The following is a 24,800-nucleotide window of genomic DNA, read 5'->3' as shown; positions in this document are numbered from 1 at the left end:
TTTCATGCAGTACTTATATAATCACAGTGCTGCGAAGCACTTTCATGATGGAATTATAGTGATTTTATTATTGCCAAGTAGTGCAATTTATATGTTATGAAAAATATTTTTTGCAACCACAAGAGCGTCATCTTTCTAAGATTTCCACTTGTGGTTTATTTTTCCCTCCTGAATGACCTATACTTGTGTGATTAGCAATAATACACACCAGTTCTTCTCAACTTTTCCCTGCTAGGAGCCTGTGTTTGGGGAGTGGGAGAGGTGGTGAAGAAAAAGAGACAGGTCATGACCTTTCCGTTTCCAGTTCATCTGGGAATTCTGAACTGCTGCCTTTGGGTTCATTATAAATGTCATTATAAAATAGCAATGCTTTGAAAGTATGTGTTTGTTTGGGGAGAGAAGGGAAGATTAATTCTGAAATACATGTTTTTGCACACACAGATATGCAGCACTTTATTCAGTTAACAGTTTGGTGTTTTTTCTTAAGAGTTTTGATCACAAATCAGAAGCCAGTTCATGTGCGGTAGGATTTCTGTATTAAGCATGTCCTCCATTGAACATTGATCTCTATTTCCTTAAAAACAAATATAATCTGAATGAAGTGCCACTATCAATTATTGAAGAAGACCTAGTATTTCACACTGCATTCTAGATATGCCGTAGTCAGAGTTTATTGCAAATTTGAGATGAAGCTTTTTAAAGGTCTAATTAAACTGCTGTAGATTGGAGAGTGCCTTTTGCTATTATGTGAAGTGTGCAGCATTTCTTTTCAGCAATATTTCAGCTAACATGCAAACCTTGGCCAGAGGGGTGGTTTGGTGCTGTTTTCTGCAATGAGGACAATGATTTAGAAAAGGAATATCTCTCCTTGACTTTATAACATCTGTGATACCGGATCCATGTACAATGGCCTTTGAGTGCACATTAGAAACAGTTTGGGTTTGAGCCTCAAAGGCCACTTCAACATGCTTTGGAAGTGTAAAAAGATTTTTAGGCAGAAGCAAATTGTGAGTCCTGCTAATTATAGTGGTGTAATAATACTCCTATAAATAATCATTTGATCCATAAAAAATGTTTGCAGTAAGGAACATGACAGTGGCATGTATTAGAAGATATGAAGGTGAAGGAGAGCAAAAATGAAGCAAACTAATTGACAAAGTTCAATTATATATGGAAAATTACTGAAGTGGGTAAGGTGGGAAGGTGAAGATGAATGAATCTATTGTATGGACTCTTATGCAGATAGCTTCGTGCTATAGCATGACCTTTATTAGGTTAAAATCCATGCATATGATGTAAAGGCAAATCCTGAGTTCATAGAAGGGTAGAATTTGATGATGTCTCTGAATATTTTTACAAATAATAATCCTGGGCACAAATTGAAGTAGAGGAAATTCCATTTAACTGGGTTTGGCTCCAAACAGACATGGTCCTGGGCAACCTGCTGTAGGTGTCCTTGCTTGAGCAGGGGTTGAACTGGGCGATGTCCAGAGGTTCCTGCTGACCTCAACAACTGCAATTATGTGAACAGTGAAGCAAAGCTCGTACTGCCTATACCCTGTGGGCCTGCTGAAGTGACTGTGTGCGGTTAAAGAAAATGTGTGTATGCACATTTTATGTATTATGATTCATCTGGAACATTACCCAAGTGATTCCTCAGGAATATGGATAACAGAACAAGATCGCTGCGTGGTGGAAATCACGGAGATCAAAACATGCTATTTTTCCTCTTTCCAATTTTTTGTGAAGAGCAGGGCTAAGTGCTACTGTATATTGAATTATTTTCTTTCTAGTCTGTTTTGTTTCAGACAGTTTGTAAAACAGGTTTTCACCTATTAACTTCGGATATTTCCCAGGCAGATATTCAAAAAAATGACATTTATTCTATTATGTTTTCGTAAAGCACCCAGACGGAGAAAGAATTGTGTGAACACAATACTGACTTCTTCATGACAGCAGTTTTAGCAGAATGATATGATTGATTTAACAGAAGTGACATATTAAAAAAGTTGAAACTGATGCAGTAGTCATATTAAAAAAATGGAGTTCAGAAAGTGATTTAAAAATACACTTATGGATTTTGATTTTTTTTGTTCATTTTTGAAATTTAAAAATAAGAGTTTGAGAAAAGAGAATTCCAGCCTTCTGTACTGAAGAATGGAAAGCTGGAATTTTTGCACTGTAGAACTATTAAAAGTATTTAGTGCTACAACTACTGTTGTAGTCTTAAATTGAAATTATTGTGCCAGGCCAGTATGAAGTAGGTTGGGGTGAAATAAAATCATTCTTGTTGGCAGTCAACAAGCAGGTGGGACAACAGACAGAGACTTCTGCTTCTCCTGAGGTTTATTTATTTGTGTAAAGCAGCGTCTCCATTCTCCCACTCCCAGCCACTCCATTAGATGGGTCAGCAGAGTCCTGTTTGGAAATGGGCAGTTAATGATGGCTGAGCAGGTTGGAGATTTTTTCTTATTTTATTTTCTGCTCTGAGAAGAGGCTGTCTGTCTAAGGGTAGGGTTGTGATTTTCAAATCATCCTGGTGATTTTAGACTTGTTTAGTAATTTTTGTATTTAACTATTGAGCTCATGCAGAGATTCACAGTGCCAGCCTTAGAGTATAGTGATGCAGAAGCCCTGATCGGTGAAATTTTAACGGGCCCTTTGTTTTCTACAGAATTGGTGAGGTTCCTCCAATATACATATCATATTTTCATTGTAAAATAATAGATAAATTTTTCTTTAAAAATCTGGGTTCTGTTGAAACAGCTTGTTCAGACTTGTTTACCACTACCTAAAGCAGTACTTTAGGCTGCTGTGCTCATATGAACAAAAGAATTCTAGGCAGAGTGCGGAAAACAATTTTATATTATTTCCATCAATTTGTTTCATATATTATGCTGATAATTTGAAACCTTATATCAATTATAAATGTACAAAACATTCTTTTTAAAATTTATAATATTGAGATATTAAATATTTTTAACAAATAATTGGCTAACCATGACACTGTTTGATCAGCAGGAACGGTTTGTCTGTGGCTGTAGATCTGTACTGTTACCAATCTTTTTCAGGTAAATATTACACCTTCCATACATACCACTGGTGAGTTCCCCCAGCTTCTCCATCATGGTGTGAGTGTGGGTTCCTCACCGCATAATGAGTCGTATTTATTGGCTCAGCAGAATGGCAGCACAGCTAATGTGCTGGAAGCATCGATGAGATCCGTCACTCCTCAGATTAATGGGAAATCCTCTAGTGATGACTTTGAGCAGCTGATCAGAAATATGTCCCAGGTAACTGTGTCTTCTGGTAACCATGAAGTGTGAATCACTGTTTATTTGATAGATTAAAATACATGTCTACTTATTTTAAGGAAATTGAGTTATTAAGCAAACCTCAAATCTTTTGCTATATGAAACAAAATTAGCCTTTTAATTTGAGGAACAATTGTTAAAGGAGAAAATGGTCTTGGAAAAATAGCCTTAACATTGTCACTGCCTAGTTAGTGTCCTTAGCTGGTCATCTCAGGTCTGCACACCATGGGTAGTATGTGTCCTTCTACGCTCATGTGCGGGACAGCTGCCCCACGTGAAGGGACTGTTTGTCATAGCATGCTCTTGAATGCATAACTAATTAAAACCTTATTTTGATATTTGATTTCAAATAAGACGGAAAATTCCTTTCTGGCCTTATTGTGCATTGTTCTGTAATCTTATAAGTATTTCCTGTGGTAGGCCAAAATCATGTGCAAGTCCCTTCAGTTCTTGGGGCTGACTTTGGCCCAGAGTGCATTTCAGCATTTTTCTAGTTAACCTTTAAAAGATGTGGGAAGTCTTCTGCCATTCTCCTGGAAAGGCTTCTACACTGTCTTGTATTTTCCCTCTTTGTGAAATTCATGCTGTTATTTCTAATTCTGCTTCAAAGCTGTGCTGTACTCTCTAATGTATAGACATAGGAATCCTGCTTTAGCCACTACTGAGCTCAAACTTTTGTATGAAGCTGTTTTTCCTAATCTTCTCTTCTTCAGGCCTGCAATAATTTTTATTTCTCAAATCTTTCATATTTTCAGCTTCTATATCATAGTTAGAAACCAGAACTGAACAACTATGTTTCAGTTATTAGCTTGTTTAGCCTTCTGCAGCTGTAGCAGTCAAATTGGAACTCATTTACCAAGCTCTCATTTACCACACTCTTATGCTACTTTTCAACATTTTTAATATTTGTACGCTTTTCTTTCTTCTGCTGAACAGGGTCGTCTTGTTGAGACCATTGAGCTTATTAAACCTGTAAGTGGTGGCCTGGGCTTCAGTGTTGTGGGCCTGAAGAGTGAAAACAGGGGAGAACTAGGAATATTTGTTCAGGAAATCCAGGAGGGAAGTGTGGCACATAGGTAAGATTACTAATGCAGTATTTCACTATACCAAGTATTAACATGACACTGTAGTTTTGTTGTTGTTTTTATGGCACAAGGACATGTTCTCTGTTAGTCTAAGCCATACATTCTAGCAGATTTAAAATTACTCATTACTGCAATTTTTACAACATTGGAACAGAGAAGCATATGATCTGTGTTTGAATTTTCCTCAGATGTAGTTACTCTGTGGTATGCTTATGGTATCTCCCTTTCAACAGGGGAAACAGGGAAGTTGCAGTTGTGAGCAATATAGATTTTGACACCATTGATTATACTGAAAAATAATTTAGTGCAAAAAAATCCTGTGCAATTAATCACATTGTTTGTGGGGTAGGGTGCCACTGAGCAGGTGTCAGAAATGCAGCTTTTAAGTCAAGCAGTGCTTGACCTAAAGTCCTTGGACTCTTAAAAAAGCTGATGTTACCAGAAACTCAGCAATAATAACAGCTTGCTGGAATTATCTTTCAGACTTTAATCCTGATCCCACAAGTCCTGTTGAAAAAAAAAGGGGGGGGGGAGGGATTTCTGCTGTAAGAACAGCCTGTGGCAACAAGCAGACTCAGTGGTGAGTGGCAGCAGTGCTGGTCCATTGTAGACCAGTGGTTGTGCTGCCGTGTAGTGTATGACTGCACATGGATTTGCCGCCCAGTCTCCTGGTGGCCGTCAGAGCTCACATGTGGTGTCATCGGTGTGTTGTGCAGGGGCTGAGGCATCGTCTCCATGCCGTTTCTCTCCCTGCAGTAGGGAACAGTGTTCTGGTGACTTGGGTCTGAATGTTGTCATTTTAAGAGTGCAGAGCATAGCCTACAGAGTTAATTCGGTTAAAGAAAAGTAGCTTGCTGTATGTCATTACGATATATTCTAATTTGCCTAAAGCTCCCTTTCATTTCTTGGATTTTTGTTCTCCCTTCAAATGGTCTTTGCTTTTGCTCCTCTTATTCCTTAGAGAACGTATCTATAGAAATCTATCTATATCTAAATTGAGGCATATCTATACCAAATCAGGTCCTGATTCGCTGGCAAGAACAGAACTGTTCAACAAATGCTATAGGCTGCATCAGTAATAAATCTAGAGCAATAATAAATCTAGAGCACTTGGAAAAACAGTTCAAAAGCTTGAAGCTAGATAGCATTCTTCCTGAATGCTGTTGAGTATTTTGGCTTCTGTACTAGAGGTGCACACAAAGGCTGGTATAATAGGTATTATCATTTTTGTTGCTGGCCTTTGTTTCATGAAGCATTGCTATGTAGGGATTCTGAAGATGTGACCTCCAGAGTCTTTGCTTGCTTATTGCAGAAGTAATAGAAGCAGGGGAGAAGACAGAGGGTAACTTGTCTGTGTGGGCTTCATACACTTCCTTTGAAGTAGGTCCAGGGAAAGGCTCAGTATGTGATTTTACAGTAGTGCTTCCTTTATCAGAGAGTGAAGAATTGTTTTATAATTTATTCAGCTTTCTTTTTTTTAATTTAGAAAGGATCTGTTTTTTTTTTGATTTTGTGCAAAACAAAATTAGTTTCCCTAATGTCTTGATGAAAGTGTGTTCCACTCTACGGTTTGATGACTATTGAGAATGGGTGCACTGAACAAAGTAGAGCACTTGGTCTGTTAAGCAAGAGGCTCAAAGTCGAGAATAAATATAAGTTCCCAGGCTATGGTTGGGAGGGACTGAGATCTAATATGCTTAGTCTCGGATGGGGGTACAGGGAGAAGAAAGCTAGCTAGGGGGTAGCAGCCAGGGGAGAGTGGCAGTGGGATTAGCTTCAAAGGAGGTGATCACCAGGGTGCCACTGCAACTCCTTGTAGCAAAACTGCAGGGAGAGATTAAAAGGTGGGGAAAATAGAGAACTGGATATTAAAAATACTGGAAAATTGTCAAAATATTATAATTTCTGTGGCAACACTTTTTTGTTTTTTCTTGTTTGTTTGTTTTGTCATCCTCCTTCCCTCTTTATACATATGTGACAGAGATGGAAAGCTGAAGGAAGCAGATCAAATCCTTGCTATTAATGGACAAGCCCTTGATCAGACAATTACACATCAACAGGCTATCAGCATCCTACAGAAAGCAAAAGATAATGTCCAGCTAGTTGTGGCCAGGGGCTCTTTCCCTCAGCTCATCAGTCCTGTAGTTTCCCGATCTCCATCTGCCGCTAGCACAGTTTCAGCCCATTCCAACCCGGTGAGTATACCCCACATGTGTCTGTATTCAGTTCTGGGCATGTATGAGCTTATTGCGTCTAGTATTTTGAGACATTTTTGTAACTTGTGCGTGCATTTCCTTCACAATTCTTGACCTTTTTTTCTTCCATATATCTGTGTTGTACCTCTTTCCATGCAAATAATGGAAAGTATTTAGGCTTGCTGAGGAGATCTCGATCTTGACCATATTCCTTTTACCTTCTGCCAAACTCTCGACATTCACCATTGCAAGTAGAGCATGTTTGCCTTCCATTATAAAGCTTTATTTGGAGGTAGCAGTAAACAGCATCTTCTTCTCTCTTTCCCCTCTGCTTGGGCAAACAGAAATTTCTGAGGCATTGCAATCTAATCTGCACCACCAGCTGAACAGGTGCTTCTCTGTTTGTTCCTCTGTTGTCTTTTAGCAGTGGAGCTCAAATAAAGCAACAGAGAGAGCCATCAAAATGCCAGGTGTGGGGAGAACACCTCAGGACCCACAGAAAGCAGCTCTGCTGCAATTCATTTCTTTTGAAAGATGTAGTATTTCTAGCTACAGAAAAGATAGTTCAAAACCAAGGTGATATTAACTGCACATTTCTCTTGATCTCTTTCTCTTGTAATGGACCATATATTTTTGCTTGCCCTGGAATGGAATGGCCTATCTTCTGTTCCTGTAGGAACATCTGACTGTTCAGATATCTGTGGCTTTTCTTTAAGGGAATCTGAAATCAGGGGTATACAGTGCTATGTCTTGAAAAAGCAACTCTTTTATTGTTTATTTTAACCACTAGCATAAAATATTTAGTGAAATTCAGAATGATTATTTTCTTCTATATGCAGATTTATACATATAAAATGACTTAAAACCAGCACATGGAAAGACCTGCTTTCTTCCAGTATGCCTATTATATACTTTTTTCTCAATTTGATTACCTCCATTATCTCTGAACAGCTTCCATTTCTTGAAAAAGTTCTTCTTAAATCTACCACAGTTCCTCCTGTTTTCTGTCTGTCTGTCTGTCTTGCAAGCCTTTTCCTTGTGGTCTCTTTGCATTCAAATGCTGGTGGAAAGCAGTTTATCCTGAGCTGTTCTTTTTCCCTCTGGCTTTTCTTTTTAGTCATTGGTTTATGCTAAGACTGTGGATACCCAAACAAGTACCTCAGGGCTTTGAATTTGCAGTACCTTGATTACTTCAATATATCTACTTGTATGTAAGGTGCTACCTGGCGGAGCATCAGGTGCACCTTTAAATTTTAGATTAGTTTATGGTGTGATTTGTCCTTACACTAGAAGCAGTCCTGTGAGCACTCCAGTAATCAGTTCAGTACCGTGGAATAGGAACTACCATTTGCGTTTCTTTCAGAGCAGTTACTCTTCTGTCACAAAATGAAACCTACCATCAGAATTATTTCATTCTAATGCTGTCAACATCAGATAATCCAAAAATCTTTGTCTGCTACGCAGGGGGCAATTTTGCAAACATATATCTCATAATATCTAGTGCTGCTTTCAAACTTAATTCCACCTGTGGATTGGGCTTATGCTTTTTTGGGAGTGTTGTTATAAATGCCAGTTTGAACATGCACATATGTGAATTTTCAGTCCTGTGAGAATTCCTGTAAGCAATGCTTCTGTCACTGATCCCAACTGGGATTAAGATGGACAGTCCTAGGCTGCTTCATAAATTCATTCAGCAATCAGGTTCTTGAAAGGCAAGACCCACTGTTCAGCTCCAGTTTTTACCACAGAAATTCCAACTGTGACAGAATGAACAATTTATTATGTTAAATACTATGTACTCTTATACCTAATGGTAATTGTTAAAAAGGTCCCATGTTCCCACCCTCTTCTTATTCTAAAACCTACCTGAGAAATAAGAGAAAATGTTTTGTCAAGTTTTAATACATATGTCCTTAATTTAATAATTGACAAATTTATTCATTTTAGGTTCATTGGCAGCATGTGGAGACCATTGAGTTGGTGAATGATGGCTCTGGTTTGGGATTTGGAATAGTGGGAGGAAAGTCAACTGGAGTGATAGTTAAAACCATCCTCCCAGGAGGGGTAGCTGATCAGGTAGGTTCAACCCAACCTGGTATTTGCCAATCAGTGCAGTGTGAAGTTGTTATTTGTCTCTCTAAAGCTGTTGAGTAACAGTAACTTTTCTGCTTACAAGTGTAAGAAACAGAGCAAGCGTTTACCTCAGTAAGGGTGTGTTTAGTGCATGTGGTCTGCACGAGTAAGTCCAAAAGCTGGATTAGGCTCTAAATCACTTTTTCAGACCTGTTACAGTACACCTGTTTTGTACAGGTGTATGTAGACTCCTAATGTCCAACCCAGAGGTCCTGGTCCTCATCCAAGGGAGGGACAGAGCAGCAACTGTCTCTGTTCCTGCCTGATGGGGCTTATACGAAGGGAATTGCGTCAGCTCAGTCCATTTAAAGCTCGTCTGGTGGACAAGTGTCCATACAACTGTGGTGCTGCTGCTGCTGAAGGGCTCCTCCGTTATAGTGCAGGTCAAGGGCTGAACAGGCACCGAGGCCGGTCAGTCTTGCGTCTGCGGGAGCTGTGCCTCGGAGAAAGGTCTTCAAGAGGCATCAGTAGCTTGCATATAGGCTAATTCATGTGAAGCATTTTTATTGTTTAAAAAGTAAAATAAATTTGAAAATAAAAATAAATCGATAGGAGAATAAACCAGTATAAAGCAATACCAATAACCAGATCACAGCAGGTGAGAAATGTGTTTTGTTCTGAAGATATGGCTAATCACGAGGACAGATTTTTAAATAAAAGCATAAAGCTTGAATATACTTTATATGCTCTCAGTTGGAAGTGTGTTTAGAGATGAAACCTGAAATCCTCTAATGTACATATATATTTTGTAAATATCAACAAGTAGTAACCATAATTGGAAGCATTTTTTTCATGCTCAGGTGCGTGTCTGCTTGAAAAGGGATTTGTCCTCGATATTTCTGTGGAAATCTGTAGTAAAATTAGTATGCGCTTTGGTAACCTATTTTTCTTCTCCATGCTATCAGGATATTGATGTGGCATTCAAAAATTAAAGTTACTTAGCCGTATCTTAAAAGTGACTACAGCCATGTAGTAGTTTTCTAATGAAACTACTTTTCTGATTTTTCTGTGATATACCTGAGGGAAATGGCAGGATGTTACAGATTTTTTTCACGGTTATTTTAACTCACTGGTTACTTCCTCCAGAATGGCAGATTATGCAGTGGAGACCACATCTTGAAAATTGGTGACACGGACCTGGCTGGAATGAGCAGTGAGCAGGTGGCCCAAGTCCTGAGACAGTGTGGAAATCGAGTGAAACTGGTAATCGCAAGAGGTCCTATCGAGGATCCACCCCCACCAGCAGTCCCTCCGGGTACACCAGTACCCACCTCCACACCAGAGAGACAGGTAAGTACCAGCGAATATGCTTAAGTTGTAGCAAACTTTTACTTCAAACTCTTACTTTTTTATTTTTTCAATTGCTGTTGGAGTACCTTGCACATGTGTGTTCTCTAGAGCCAGTATTTTCATTCCCACTAGCAGTGTTTTCAGCCTACAGACTGGGAGAATTTACATGCCATCAGTCACAGTGCACTGAATACATCCTCGAAACCTTCCAGGATCCAGGCTTGGAGACAGAAATGTGATCCAAGTGACTTCTGGGTTGATTAATTCATTAACTTGCTTGTGATTATGCAGAAATACTTTGGGAACAACAGAAATGGTGCAATCCTTTCTTTAGATGGAGCAAGCTGGCTCTGCAGCACTTCTCTGCCTGCCCGTCCTTTTCCTCTCCAGGAACACTTTTCATTCCCATATCGTTGCAACCATTCATCAGACAGCTCCTCCCTGTGCCAACCCGCACACAGATGCCGCTTCTTTCCAACGTCATCTGGCATTGCTCATTTGCTAGTCATCTTCCAAAAAAACAGTCAGCCAGCTGCTACCCTTATTCCCCTGCCGATGACTGCACTTGCTCTGCTCTGTTACTCGTCAGACTCGTCATGACTCCATCAGCCACTTCGAAAGTGCTGTAAACATCATAATGTTTAGTCAGCTTAAAGCCACTACAAAACAGGTCATTTGTGTGTGTTTACAGCAAAGTCTAGTTTCAGAAAAGTCAGGAACAGTGGCGTTTTGTCATATGTAGTTATGACCAGATAGATTTAAGTGTTCTGAATACGTGAAATAAGTTAGTGAGAGAAGAAAGATGGTGGTTGCTTTTGAGTCTAACATAGATACAATTTATGCCCCACAAAGAATTTTTTTCACTTTAGTTTTCCTGTTTCAATCCCAAATAAAAATTGCATTTCAGATAAGTCACTTAAAAAAAAAAAAGTCTTCCCTGACAGTTCCTTGCATGATTACATCTTTTTACATCTATCCATTTTAGTGGTATCTATGGAAAAGGGCAGAATAAGCAGATATAATCATCCCTTCTGTTTTGGCTCTAAGTTGGACTAAAAAAGTTAATCTTAGCATGCACACTGAATCTTTTCTGAGCAAATGAGAGTAGGGATTGGGACAGGGGTTTTTGTGTTTGTACAGCACTCAGAGGCATGAGGGCCTGGCTGCATTTTTGATAGAGCTACAAGTTATAACATTTAAGCATGGGTTGTGTAACTTACTATAGGTGACAGTGCTCAATTTGTTCAGGTTTCACCAGTCATTTTAGTTATGAAATAAAGATTTTACAGGCTAGAGGGTTAGTACCCCAGGGGCAGTGAGGAGGGGAGGGCATGACCCAAACTGCATTGTTATCTCTGCTGAATACCAGAAAAAAAGAGCAGAAGCAAATTTGCTGCTTCTTGGTAACATTTGTGCTTAATATTATATTTTTGTGTTAATGACGTCAAAGAACGTGGTGGACTTTCCAAAAAAAAAAAAAAGTTTCCGTTCTAATCACTCTTTTCTTGTTAGGCAGAGCCTCCTCTTGACAGCTCTGAAGATGGAGAGAAGTTTAATGTGGAACTCACTAAAAACATCCAAGGTTTAGGAATAACTATTGCTGGTTACATTGGAGACAAAACCTCAGGTAATGTTAGACTCCTAGAGCTTGCTTTACATTCTGTTGCTTAGAGTAGTCTACCTGCCCTACAGACTCAATTTGAGATTTGGTGTAGCATCTCTGAACAAAACCTTGATCCTCTAAAACTTTTTGAAGGCTTGTAACAAAAAAAACAACAACAACAAAAGTGTTTTCCTGTGGGAAGTATGAGATTCAGATTACAAACAATAAATATTCGTTAGAAAATCCCTCCTTAAGGTCTTGCATCGTTTCTTAGCTGAAGCTTGTCATAGGTATATTTTTGGAAAACATTTCTAAAGTAGACTGAGGCAGCCACTTTTATTAGAACTGACTGGGCTTTTTAAAGCACATTTTCATTTTAAAAGGCTCTTACAAGATAATACATTAATATTCTGAGCAGTTGAGCAGTTTTAGGAGAGCTTTTTTTTTATTTTTTTTTTTTATTTCAGTGACCTCTGAATATAATTGATCTCAGTGTTGTTGGCTGACCTCTTGATCTATTGGAGATTTACATTAGTGTATTTGGGAGCCAACCAGTAGGTAAATTTAAATAAATGGTTGCATCAGTGGTCATATACAGTTGCTTGTTTTTACCCATAATTTCAACTACATTTTTCTGAGAAATTATTCAGAACTGCCAGACCTCGCTGTTTGGCAAATACAATACTGCCATGAAAGGCTGATTGTGTCATAACACTTCACAAACAGCTGTTGCTATGACTCTTAGTCATGTATTTATTTTTAGAAAAAAGTATGGATAGGTATATCCCACATCATTGGTGGATTATGGACATAACCTGTTGGCTTTGAGAAGCTGGACTAAATTTTAATGGTCTATTAACCTAGCCTCCATAGGATGAGTAGTCAGAATTTATGTAATTCTGCTTATTAGCATCTTTGAGTAAAGCATTAAAAGGCAAATTAAATTGTAGAACATGTGATAGATTTGATAGGTTATTTTAACTGATTTAATATTGTAGTATCACTAATCCAGATTTTAAATTATTTTTCTGCACATAACTTTATTTAAAAAGCTTCTTACCTTTGAAACTAATTGAGCATCTCACTTAATTTTACAACTTAACACCTGGTTAAAGAATTACCATGCTGTCACAGAAGCAGCAATAAAACTACTGGACAGTGAGATCTGCAGCTCAGTTTTTCTTCACCTTGGCTAATGGCAACTTGTCATGTTACCTTGTAGCTGTTACAGGATATAAAGACATTGGGAAATTAGGAAGACAAGCCATTTAATTATTCACAAAATCTGGGAACACAGCAAACTAAGAAAAAAGCAAAAGAGATGAATGTAAAATGTTTTGCAAAGAAAAAAAATAGTGATGTCATGGCCTAAATATATTTGTTTTCTTATTCTTCACAAGTTAAATCTGATCATTAGAGCAAAACACAGATGCTAACTCACTGCTAACTTTTGTCATATTGAGGCTGGATAGAAGATGAGTATTAGGTCTGTTAAGGCAGTGAAGTGTCTTGAGAGCTGCTGAAAACATTTTTAGTAGATTATTTTCCCATCAAAAATTATTTGTTTAACTAAAACAGATTTCTTTTTGTAGAATGTCCCTTCCATAGGTGCTTTGTGTATCTGACTTTTTCCCCAATTCAGAATTAATGGTTACCTAAAACAGGTTTGTTGCTGCTGTGTTTTTTTCTTTTTCTTTCCTTTAATTGGATCAAATGCTGGCTTACAGCTGTAGTTAAAAGCTGGTTCAAACATATATTGTAGTCCTGCTTGCTTATGTTTCCTGCATTTGATTATCCAAGCATTCATTTTCTTAAGCAGACATAGAAAATATAATGAGTTTAACAGGTGAGTGATAAATAGTTGCTAGTATACTCAAACTGAATTTTCTCTCCCATTAGTTATAAATCAGATCAAGAGTTAGAGATAAAGCTTTTTGTCAATGTTGTCAATGTTGTCAAGATTTAGATTAAATTAAATTAGAATTTTTGTTGTTCTTTCGCTGCAGAAAATGGGATTTTGAGGTTGTTAGATTTTGAGTAAAATATCGTAGTGTGAGATGATATTAATCAGGCTCATCCTTTTGAAAAATAGTAATACATATGTTTCAGTTTAAGCATATACTTTCTTATTAATTCCTTATCTTGCTTTGAGGTTGTGTTTTCTTTCTTTCTCTCCCTTTGGCTCATGTCGTTAGTATGAGATTGTTGCATTATTTGGATTATTTCCATAATAAATTAGTTAATTTAATTTTCTCTGTTTTCTTCATCCCAGAACCTTCTGGTATCTTTGTGAAAAGCATTACAAAAGGCAGTGCTGTTGAACATGACGGTAGAATCCATGTTGGAGATCAAATTATAGTTGTAAGTAAACACAGAAAGGAGGCTGACACAGTCATCTGGGTCATGTATGAAATCACTTGCCTGCAAAAAGCTGTGCTTTTTAAAGTTGCAAAGTAAGGCTCCTATAATACTTGTTCAAAGCATTTGAGTTTGGCCTTTAAATGATAAGTCTTTTTTTGTCTGAGTATTCGATCACATTATCTTTTGGATTATGCTATCTGTGTACACCTCTGTTTCTTAAAGAAATCTCTGTGCGTGTGTGTGTGTTTCTTAGCAGCATGAGCTTTTTAGAATGCTTAGTAAAAGCAAATCATGGTTTGACGCAAATTAAGCAACTGTTTTCAAAATCTTTTTTTTAAAGTGTGTCACTAAAGTTTTGATGCTTAGAGAAAGAAGAAAATATTTATCAATATTAGGAAAAAAATGCGTAAAACATTACGTCTATTTTGTGGTGAAAATCAAGACATAAATGCAGGGACCACTTTTTTTTTGGCTGTCTCAGATCTGACCTCTCACTTGTGTGAAGGAAGCACTTAAGTGCTCACATAAAGTGCTTGGTATTTATCTAAATACATATGTGCCTGCATGTGCATAGGTGGGAATATGTTTAGTTTTTATAATGATTTAAATGCTGAGTACAAACTGAAACAGAACATTGCTAAATTTGACTTCTGCTGCTGCTGCAGATGCAGAAGGATAAAAATGATTTGAGTTGACCTAATACATAAGAAAAATCAACATTTTTTTAAAATCTGTTTTGCTTAAGTGTGGTGGAAAAAAATAAATAATACCAGCTCATTAGAGCACTGGAGTTGGAAGAAGTTCAGAGGAAGGCAACAAAATGATTAAGGGTCTGGAGAGATTGATTCTTCATGCAGGAAGGATTAAAATAATGGAATATGTGTATTGTGTAGACAGACTCAACAACAACTGGGGCTAGGGGATAGATCACTGATAGGCATATTTGAGAAACTGCAGTCACCAAGGGGTGAAAAGGAAAAAGAATAAGGTAATTTGGAGCTTGCAGAGAAAAGGAGAATAAAAAGGTCTGTATGCTAGCAATAATCGGATGAAACTGAACAACACCAGATTAGGTCTGAGATTCAGAAAATAAAATTGAGTTGTTAGATAATGGGATAGCTTCAAACAGAAAAGGTCATAATTTCTGTTGCTTAAAATATTTTAAAAACTGGCCAGAAATAGCATCTGGACAGATGAGACAGCGATTGGGAAACTGAATTTCATTGTGTACAGTAACAGACTTCACTAATCTTAGATTACCTGACTTCAGGACATCTGTGCCAGGTAGCTCTGGTTATTACCATGGGTGGACACATCCCTCATCACCCCCCACCAGCCGTTGCCAGTTATCCGGAGGGTTTCAACCTTTCTGCTGGAGCAGGGGTGGCTGGGGCAGGGAGCGGGCGCTGCGTGGGCTCTGCCTGCTGGCACCGTGCTGAGCTGACTGCCTGGCACCGCCGCGCTTCCCACCACTGCTGCCCTGTGCTGTGGTGGGTAGCTGTGAGATATTCCAGTGAAAATGCTTGGTGTAGCCGAGGACACCAAAGCTTTGAAGTTTTTTGTTCTCGTCCCTCCACTTGCTTTGTGCGCAGCCTAACAGCTGCTGAGCCCTCAGCTTATTACTGGGAAGGGGGAAAAAAAAAAGCTACTGTGACTATTTTCTATGGGTAGTGTCTTGCTGGCTAATAATCTGCTTAATCCTGCAGGTGGATGGAACAAATCTTCAGGGTTTTACTAACCAGCAAGCAGTTGACGTTTTGCGGCACACAGGACAAACCGTTCGACTCACTTTGATCAGAAGAGGGCTTAAGCAGGAAAATCATACTCAGCCCCAGGAGGACTTCAGTGCTGCTGTTGAAAAGGACTTACTGCTCCAAATGATGGATAGTGGCACACCCAAGGGTAATTAAAATGGGCTTTGCTTCAAAGTTTGCATGAAATAGTTTTCTTCCCCGTTACAAACTGGAAGTAATGGGCCAGGTTCATTCTGAGTAGCTGTTCCTGATGGCAGAGCTGTCATATGTGTGTACACAGTTCAGAAGCCAGTGGCCAACAGTAGGTTTGCCAGTGGTGACATGAGACTAGTGACTTTTCAGTGGAATCCCTAACCTTATATTGTGTGCATATTGAAATCCATACATTGTACCTTGTAGATCAGTGTGTTCGAATATCCACGCAGATACTGGATGTATAAACAGATTTTTTCAGCTGCTTATGTCATCGATTGATGTCAGCAGAGGTATATCACAGATCAAGCCATAATCACCCCCTCACACAAGATTTTGAAAGATAAAGTAGTGTGTTCACTGTATGGCATCCTGTCATGCCTACATTCAGCAGAAATTATGAAGGAAATGCTCAAAAAATGCTGTTTCTCCTGCCTAAAGGTGTTCAAGCCAGCTGACAGCCAGCAACATACCTAACAAAACTGTTGTAGTAGAACAGGCTTTCTAAAAGTGTAAAGTCTGTCGAGTATCCAGATCCCAAAGTATAGGGATTTTCTTTGTGCAGCATCAGATTCTTGAATTGGACACAGGAAAGAAGGAAAAATACAAGCATGGCTTTACCATGTGTATGCTAAAGAATGCTAAATTTGTATGCTTTCCAGTAACTGTTCTTTCAGTCGTAAAGAGAGATGCAGCTACTCACAGATGTGTTTTCATTTTTAACTTAAAAATGCAGAAGGCAAAGCATTAACAGAAGACAAAATATCTTTAAAATACATTTTTTCGTGGCCCTTCGTTCCACACTGCCACAGGAGCCATTTCCCAAACATGGATCCTCTGAAGTCGTGTAGAAGATAACACAGGCATGCCAAAGAGCTTGATTGAATATTATAATGCATAAAATAGCTGAAGAATTTTCTTCCTTTTCCAGAAAACAGTGAAACAGAACAGGGATCTCCATCACTGCCATACAGCACCAGTATGGTCAACATTGGAGAGGACAATAAACAACAGGAAACAGGTTCCCAATGTTTAATATTTTTTTCTGTGAAAATGCATTTGGTTGTGCTTACACAAAGAGCAAGTGTTTTATGTTCCTTTCCATCTCATGTGTGCTATGTATCTGAGGTGGTACAGCTAGAAAATGGAAGTAATTGTACATGAAAGTGTGTGCTCTGGATGCTAGACAGCAAGTATGGTCATTGATGACTACTGTATGTGCCTGAAAATAGTGATTATGTCTGAGAAGTCATATGAAGCAGTGTGTCTTGCTACATATTCATCTTTCTTTTTAGTCTAATAATGTGTTTCCCCTTGAATTTCTTCATTAAACTTTTTCTGTCCTCGTTCCCCTCCCTGTCCACAGAATCACAGAATGGTTGAGGTTGGAAGGGACCTCTGGAGATCATCTAGTCCAACCCCCCTGCTCAAGCAGGGTCACCTACAGCATGTTGCACAGGATCGTGTCCAGGTGGCTTTTGAATATCTCCAGAGAAGGAGACTCCACAACCTCTCTGGGCAACCTGTTCCAGTGCTCTGTCACCCTCACAGTGAAGAAGTTTTTCCTCACGTTCAGATGGAAGTGTCTGTGTTTCAGTTTGTGCCCGTTGCCTCGCGTCCTGTCGCTCGGCACCACTGAAAAGAGTCTGGCCCCATCCTCTTGACACCCTCCCTTCAGATACTTGTACACGTTGATAAGATCTCCTCTCAGCCTTCTCTTCTCCAGGCTAAACAGGCCAAGCTCTCTCAGCCTTTCCTCATAAGAGAGATGCTCCAGTCCCCTAATCATCTTTGTAGCCCTTCGCTGGACTTGCTCCAGTAGTGCCACATCCCTCTTGTACCGGGGAGCCCAGAACTGGACGCAGTACTCCAGATGTGGCCTCAGCAGGGCTGAGTAGAGGGGGAGGATCACCTCCCTCGACCTGCTGGCAACACTCTTCCTGATGCAGCCCAGGATACCATTGGCCTTCTTGGCCACAAGGGCACATTGCTGCCTCGTGCTTAACTTGGTGTCCACCAGCACTCCCAGGTCCTTCTCAGCAGAGCTGCTGTCCAGCAGGTCAGCCCCCAGCCTGTCCTGGTGCCTGGGGTTATTCCTCCCTAGGTGCAGGACCCTGCACTTGCCTTTGTTGAACTTCATGAGGTTCCTCTCCGCCCACCTCTCCAGCCTGTCCAGGTCTCTCTGAATGGCAGCACAGCCCTCTGGTGTATCAGCCACTCCTCCCAGTTTTGTATCGTCAGCAAACTTGCTGAGGGTGCGCTCTGTCCCTTCATCCAGGTCCTTGATGAAGAAGTTGAACAAGACTGGACCCAGGACTGACCCCTGGGGGACACCGCTAGCTACAGGCCTCCAACTAGACTCTGTGCCACTGATCACAACCCTCTGAGCTCTGCCATTCAGCCAGTTCTCAATCCACCTCACTGTCCACTCATCTAACCCACACTTCCTGAGCTTTTCTATGAGCATGTTATGGGAGACAGTGTCGAAAGCCTTGCTGAAGTCAAGGTAGACAACATCCACTGTTCTCCCCTCATCTACCCAGCCAGTCATTCCATCAGAGAAGGCTATCAGATTGGTTAGGCATGATTTCCCCTTGGTGAAGCCATGCTGACTACTCCTGATCACTTTCTTGTCCTCCACATGCTTGGAGATGGCCTCCAGAATGAGCTGCTCCATCACCTTTCCAGGGATGGAGGTGAGGCTGACTGGCCTGTAGTTTCCTGGGTCCTCCTTCTTGCCATTTTGGAAGACGGGTGACATTGGCTTTCTTTCAGTCTTCAGGCACCTCTCCTGTTCTCCATGACCTTTCAAAGATGATGGAGAGTGGCTTAGCAATAACGTCCACCAGCTCCCTCAGCACTCGTGGGTGTATCCCATCAGGGCCCATGGATTTGTGGGTGTCAAGTTTGCTTAAATGATCTCTAACCCACTCCTCCTCGACCAAGGGAAAGTCTTCCTTTCTCCAGACCTTCCCCCTGGTCTCCAGGGTCTGGGGTTCCTGAGGGCTGGCCTGAGCAGTAAAGACTGAAGCAAAGGCGGCATTCAGTAACTCTGCCTTCTCTGCATCCTTCGTCACCAGGGCACCCACCCCATTCAGCAAAGGGCCCACATTTTCCCTAGTCTTCCTCTTGCTATTGAGGTATTTGAAGAAGCCCTTCTTGTTGTCCTTGACATCTCTAGCCAGATTTAATTCCAAACAGGCCTTAGCCTTCCTCGTCATATCCCTGCATACTCTGACAATGTTTCTATATTCCTCCCAAGTGGCCTGTCCCCCTTTCCACTTTCTGTAGACTTCCCTCTTCTGGTTGAGTTTTGGCAGGAGCTCCTTGCTCATCCATGCATGTCTCCTACCTCCTTTGCTTGACTTTCTACTCATAGGGATGCACCGCTCTTGAGCCTGGAGGAAGTGATGTTTGAATATTAACCAGCTCTCTTGGACCCCCCCCCCCTTCCTTCTAGGGCCCTCACCCATGGGATTCCTCCAAGTAGGTCCCTGAAGAGGCCAAAGTTTGCTCTCCTGAAGTCCAGGGTTGCGTTCCTACTTCTTGCTCTGCTTCCTCCTCACAGGACCGACCCTGAACTCCACGATCTCATGGTCACTGCAGCCAAGGCAGCCCCCGACCTTCACATCTTCAACCAGTCCTTCTTTGTTTGTTAGTACGAGGTCCAGCAGCACACCTCTCCTTGTTGGCTCCTCCACCACCTGTGTCAAGAAGTTGTCACCAATGCTCTGCAGGAACCTCCGGGACTGTTTGTGCCTAGCTGTGTTGTCTTTCCAGCAGATATCGGGGTGGTTGAAGTCCCCCACGAGAACCAGGGCCTGGGATCGTGAGGCTACTTCCAGCTGTCTGTAGAAGGCCTCATCGACTTCCTCATCCTGATCAGGTGGCCTGTAGTAAACACCCACAACAGTGTCACCCATGCTAGCCTGCCCTTTGATCCTTACCCATAAGCTCTCGACTCGCTCTTCATCCACCCCTAGGCACAGCTCAATACATTCCAGTTGCTCTCTCACATAAAGAGCAACTCCACCACCTCGCTTTCCTGGCCTGTCTTTCCTAAAAAGCACGTAGCCATCCATGACAGCACTCCAGTCGTGCGAGCTATCCCACCATGTCTCTGTAATGGCAATGAGATCATGGCCCTGCGACCGCACACAGATCTCTAGTTCTTCCTGTTTGTTCCCCAAGCTGCATTCATTGGTGTACAGGCATTTCAGGGAGGTGATCGAGCATGCAGGTTTCCCAGGAGGGGTAAAAGAGGGTCCTCCATAGCCACATCCCATGCGCACTTCCCTGGCTGCATTCACCTGTTGGAGGCATCCCGACTTGAGCAGTCTTTTGCCAACTACCCTGTCACTATAACTCTCCCCTTCCCCCGTCTTTCCTAGTTTAAAGCCCTCCTTACCAGGCTGGCCAACCTGTTGGCAAAGACCCGCGTGCACCGCCTCGTGAGGTGGATCCCATCTCTCGCCATCAGTTGTCGATCTTCAAACAGGGTCCCATGGTCATAGAAACCAAAACCCTGTTGCCAACACCAGTGGCGCAGCCAGTCGTTAACCTGGAAAGTCCGTCTCCTCCTCTTCTCATCCATCCCCCTCACTGGCAGGATTGAGGAGAAGATGACCTGGGCTCCCAGACCCTTGACCACCGTCTCCAGAGCTCTGAAATCCTGCTTGATGGTCTCCAGTTTGCCCTTGGTGTCATTGGCGCCCACATAGAAGAGCAGCAGCGGGTAACAGTCCGAAGCGTGGACAAGCCTTGGCAGTCTTTGCATGACATCTCTCACACGAGCCCCCGGCAGGCCACAAACCTCTCTAGACATGAGGTCAGGTCGGCAGATAGATGCCTCCGTCCCCTGCAGCAGGGAGTCCCCCACAACAATCACCCACCGCTTCTTCCGGGCGTTCTGGCAGGGCACAGGGTGTGTTGTCTCAGGTACTTCCCTTGCAGCCAGGCCCATCTCCTCCTCATCCTGGAGGGCACTAAACCTGTTCTTCAGCTTCAAGTCTTCGGGAGGAGTAGGAGCCTTTCTTCTCCCACGAGCAGTGACCAGTTTCCAGCCTTCTTCTACGGTGTTATGATGTACCGTTTCACATGGCACAGAGCCCTCCGGCAACTCCACTGCTGTGGGGGGTTGGGACTCCTGAAGCTGCACAGTCTCCGAGAATACCCTGTCTATCTCTTGCTCATCTTCTCGGATGCTGCGCAGCCTACTGACCTCCTCCCGTAACTCCCTTACCTGACAACACAACTTGTCAACAGCAGCACACCTCCTGCAGGAGAGCTGACAGCCAGCCCAGGCCTCCCGGAGAGGCCTCAAGCACTCCCTGCAGCCTGAGACCTGTAGAGCTGCATCTGCTGTCAGAGGGTCGGTCTGGGTCCCAGCCTCTGACACAGCAACTCCAACAGCCACTGGGGAACGCGCTGTGCGGCATGTCACAACCGTACTCGGGGAAGCGTACACCACAGGGAACAGAAATGAAGGTTCCTTCATGCACAAACTGCTGCACTGCACTCTGTTAGCTGCGCTCTAGGCCTGGCTCTTATATAGGCCTCTCCCTAGCACTGGCTAAGAGGGTGCTTGACCTGCCCTAATCAAGGGCCACAGGGATCAAAGGCCCCAACTCCCTCTGGTCAGGGGCAACCAAGAGAGCTCGTTAGCAGCAGCCACTCCTAGCTAGAGCTTCTCCCAGGAGAAGTCAAGGTCTCCTGCAGTTGTCCTTGCCTAGCTTCCCCTTTCCTGTTCACAGCAATCACCTGCTAGTTCCTTGGGGGTCCTCAGAAAGCCCACAACTTCCAACAAGATCCTCAAGTTCTAGTCAGAGCTCAAACACTGCTGCGCAAACTGCTGCCTCTGTTACCTGGGCCACCACCATACCTTGTCTTCCTGGCTCCCTGCCGCTATCTGGCTACAGCTCCAGGACTTTTACCTCTCGTGGTAAACTTCCCTTTGACAAATTCCCAAGTCTTCATTCATTTCAGTCTGTGTTCTCCGATAGTGCTTGAAATTTGGTTGCTTGTGACTACTGTTATGGTCCTTCTTATTTTCTTGACAGAAATTCTTATTTTCCAACAGGTATTTCCTTTATTTCTTAAACTCTCAGGCACAGTGCTATGTTTCGGAAGTCCTATCTGGTGATGCATTTTCCAAATCTATAGAGCACTTGATGTGTGTCATAACATTTTCTTGCTTCTGGAGCTAGAGGGGAGCTGAAAAACATCACCCATATGAGTTCTGTAACATACATCTCTTCTGTGTATCTTTTCATAACTTCTACTTCCATTATTCTAGAAAGCTGAAGAATTTCTCTTTAAAAGCTTTCCTCCAGACACTGCCAGGTATTCTGATTTTGGGAAAGTACCATCACATTTGAATGCCACACAGCATCTAAGCAGCTGGCTTTATTTTTAATAAAATTTCAGAGCAATGACTAGGTTTAAAACACTTTATAGGGCTATTAGCCACTTTCATTTCTAACTGAAATCAGTGTGAGTTGGGAACTTACCTGTTTATGTTTGTATGAAGATCCTAGCCTTTGCCTGCAATGAGCATTCAGATTTGAAGAGTTTACTTTGGTATTTCCTGTGTGAGCAGCACAGCCCTTCTAACTTAAATAATTAGGTTTCTGTTAAATCTGCTGTGTTTATTAGGTATTCCATCCAAATACTGCTTTTTGTTTCCTATTGTAGAATCTAAGCTGTTTGAATGAGGAGAAAAATGAGCAGAAGACAATTTCTCTGTAGTTTGAGCTTGTAGATAAACTTCCGATCAAGTTAAGAGTTGCTGCAGTTTGATTTCTTGTCTGTCATTGTATTTCTCACAGCATCATTCCTTTTCTTCTCGGCTTCTCTTCCAATAAGCATTTCATTGCTAGTCTTCGACTGTTAGAATTATTTCTCTTTGTATGTGTGTGTGGATGTGAATCTAATGGAAAAAAAAGAGAGCTGGGACTTGCATTCTCTCACTGCCCTCTAGGGCCTACAGTTTCAAAAAAATCTTTTACAGTCATTCTCACAGTTTTGAGAACAGTTTGTTTGATTTTTTTTTTCCCCACTTGGACACTTTCTGTAAAGGTTTGTCCACATATATGCAGGGTCTGTCCGAAAGGAACAGTATGCAGTGTCATGGCTATTGGTATTTCAGCTAGCCCACCAATTCAGTCTGAGCAGCCCACATCAGCCTGATTTAACAGATGCCTGGGGCACGTAAATTTTTCATTTGTTTTGTGCCCATTCTCTTAGTAAGGTTTCAATAAAATTATTAAATACTGAGGCTAGTTTAAAAACTTGTCCTTTGAAAAAATATAGTTAGTTTTGGGGGCTGGAGGTTAATTTAGTGCTATTTGACTACCAGCCCTTAACAGGCCAGCTGGGAGGCATAAAGTAGGAAACGGTATTGAAGATGTAAGAGCTGAGTGGAAGTTTTGGCCATGGCTTATGCCCAGCACAGGTTCGGTGTTAGAACAGAGCCACGTGGGCAGCCTGCGGCTCTCGACACCCGGCGGTGTGTGAGAGCTGGGGTCCCTGCCCCTCCTCGGCACTTGAAGTGCAACCTGAGGGGTGAGGAATATTGGCAGCAAAACAAACAAACAACATAATTTGTTGGTGTTATTTGTTGCAAATTAGTATGCTGAATCTAGTATTGTCCGCAAGTGCAGGTGGAACTTATGAGCTGAAGGGGGACAAAATGTCATTACCTCATCTTTTTGAAAGTTTTTCTTCCTGTTAATCTAAATTTGGTGAGGCAAAACTTGTCAAGTTTTTACAGACACCTGGGAGAGTGCTGATGTCATGGAATGGTTCTGAAGTTCTGCATGACCCACTTACTTTACCAGTGATAAGAATAGACAAGAATGTTTAGTTTGCATCATAGTAATTTCAGACATAACTTTTAGATTTTCAGTTAACTACTGCAGAAGAAGTAGCTCTGAAGACTAAATGGCAGAGAATTATGGGTTCAAGTTATGAGATAGTGGTGAGTAAACTTTGATTACTATTGTTAAATGCCTCTGATCCATCTGTCTATTACATTGGTTACCTATAGATATGTATAGTATACATTGTGTTTGTGTCTTTATATATACAATGCATTCATATGTTCCTTAATCTGCTGAGATGATTTTATTTCAGTTATAAATTTTGAATACAGATATATATTTTTCTTCAGTGACTCTGGAAAAATAATCACAGGCTTCAAGGGTTGATATGCCTTTGAGGACTGATAGCTGTTTTGCAGGTTTAGTACCTGCCTGGGGGGTAAATGTGTATTAGGGAAAAATAAATTTTTGAGATGAACATCAAGACTCACTTGATTGGCTAGAATTTCAAGCTAGTGTCTGAAACCTCCTACCCATCCTATATACTGAATGAATTCGTCACTTGATGTAGTCATCTGAATAACATGTAGGACACTACTGTAACCACAACTAAAAAACCCAATGTCTGAGTTTAGGACTTTATTTCAAAATTCTATGCCCCAAACTCTATTCTCTACAAAAGTTGTTCTGTTATGTATGTGTTTGTCACATACGGTTTCCGCTTGCATATGCTGAAATAATGCATTTATTGTGACGAAAGTTACAGTTTTTACCTGACTCCCTTGATCCAAGCATTTTTGCACAAATTCAAATTTGAGTGCACATAGCCTCTTCCCCATTTTACAGAGATCATATTGGATGAGATTTTGTTTCAGTTTCTGCACTGCAGGACTTTTTGGTTGTTCTTGCCTCAGAATCTGAAGCACCACAAAAAGAAAGGTAAAAAAGTAGATCTATCTTGCTGGCCTTTTATCCTCACACATGGGGCAATATAGGCACGTTACTCCAAATGTGTATTTTGGTTTCTTTGTGAACAATACTGTGAATCCGTAG

At 41.3% G+C, this 24,800-nt stretch overlaps 1 protein-coding gene across 1 annotated transcript in view; it reads left to right on the top strand.

The window, feature by feature from the left end:
• The window catches only part of MPDZ (multiple PDZ domain crumbs cell polarity complex component), a 93,439-nt gene that overhangs the window by 5,158 nt on the left and 63,481 nt on the right, over nucleotides 1-24,800 (top strand). The window contains exons 3-12 of the mRNA XM_067315718.1: nucleotides 3,072-3,293; nucleotides 4,251-4,390; nucleotides 6,381-6,594; nucleotides 8,542-8,670; nucleotides 9,814-10,017; nucleotides 11,530-11,644; nucleotides 13,893-13,981; nucleotides 15,688-15,883; nucleotides 16,859-16,957; nucleotides 23,826-23,905. Coding sequence (XP_067171819.1) covers nucleotides 3,072-3,293; nucleotides 4,251-4,390; nucleotides 6,381-6,594; nucleotides 8,542-8,670; nucleotides 9,814-10,017; nucleotides 11,530-11,644; nucleotides 13,893-13,981; nucleotides 15,688-15,883; nucleotides 16,859-16,957; nucleotides 23,826-23,905 — 1,488 coding nt within the window. The remainder of the gene's footprint in view (nucleotides 1-3,071; nucleotides 3,294-4,250; nucleotides 4,391-6,380; nucleotides 6,595-8,541; nucleotides 8,671-9,813; nucleotides 10,018-11,529; nucleotides 11,645-13,892; nucleotides 13,982-15,687; nucleotides 15,884-16,858; nucleotides 16,958-23,825; nucleotides 23,906-24,800) is intronic.

This window comes from Apteryx mantelli, chromosome Z (assembly GCF_036417845.1).
Source record: "Apteryx mantelli isolate bAptMan1 chromosome Z, bAptMan1.hap1, whole genome shotgun sequence".
Taxonomy (NCBI): domain Eukaryota; kingdom Metazoa; phylum Chordata; class Aves; order Apterygiformes; family Apterygidae; genus Apteryx; species Apteryx mantelli.
Note: the sequence above shows the minus strand (reverse complement) of the source record. Positions and strands in the feature narration are given on the sequence as shown.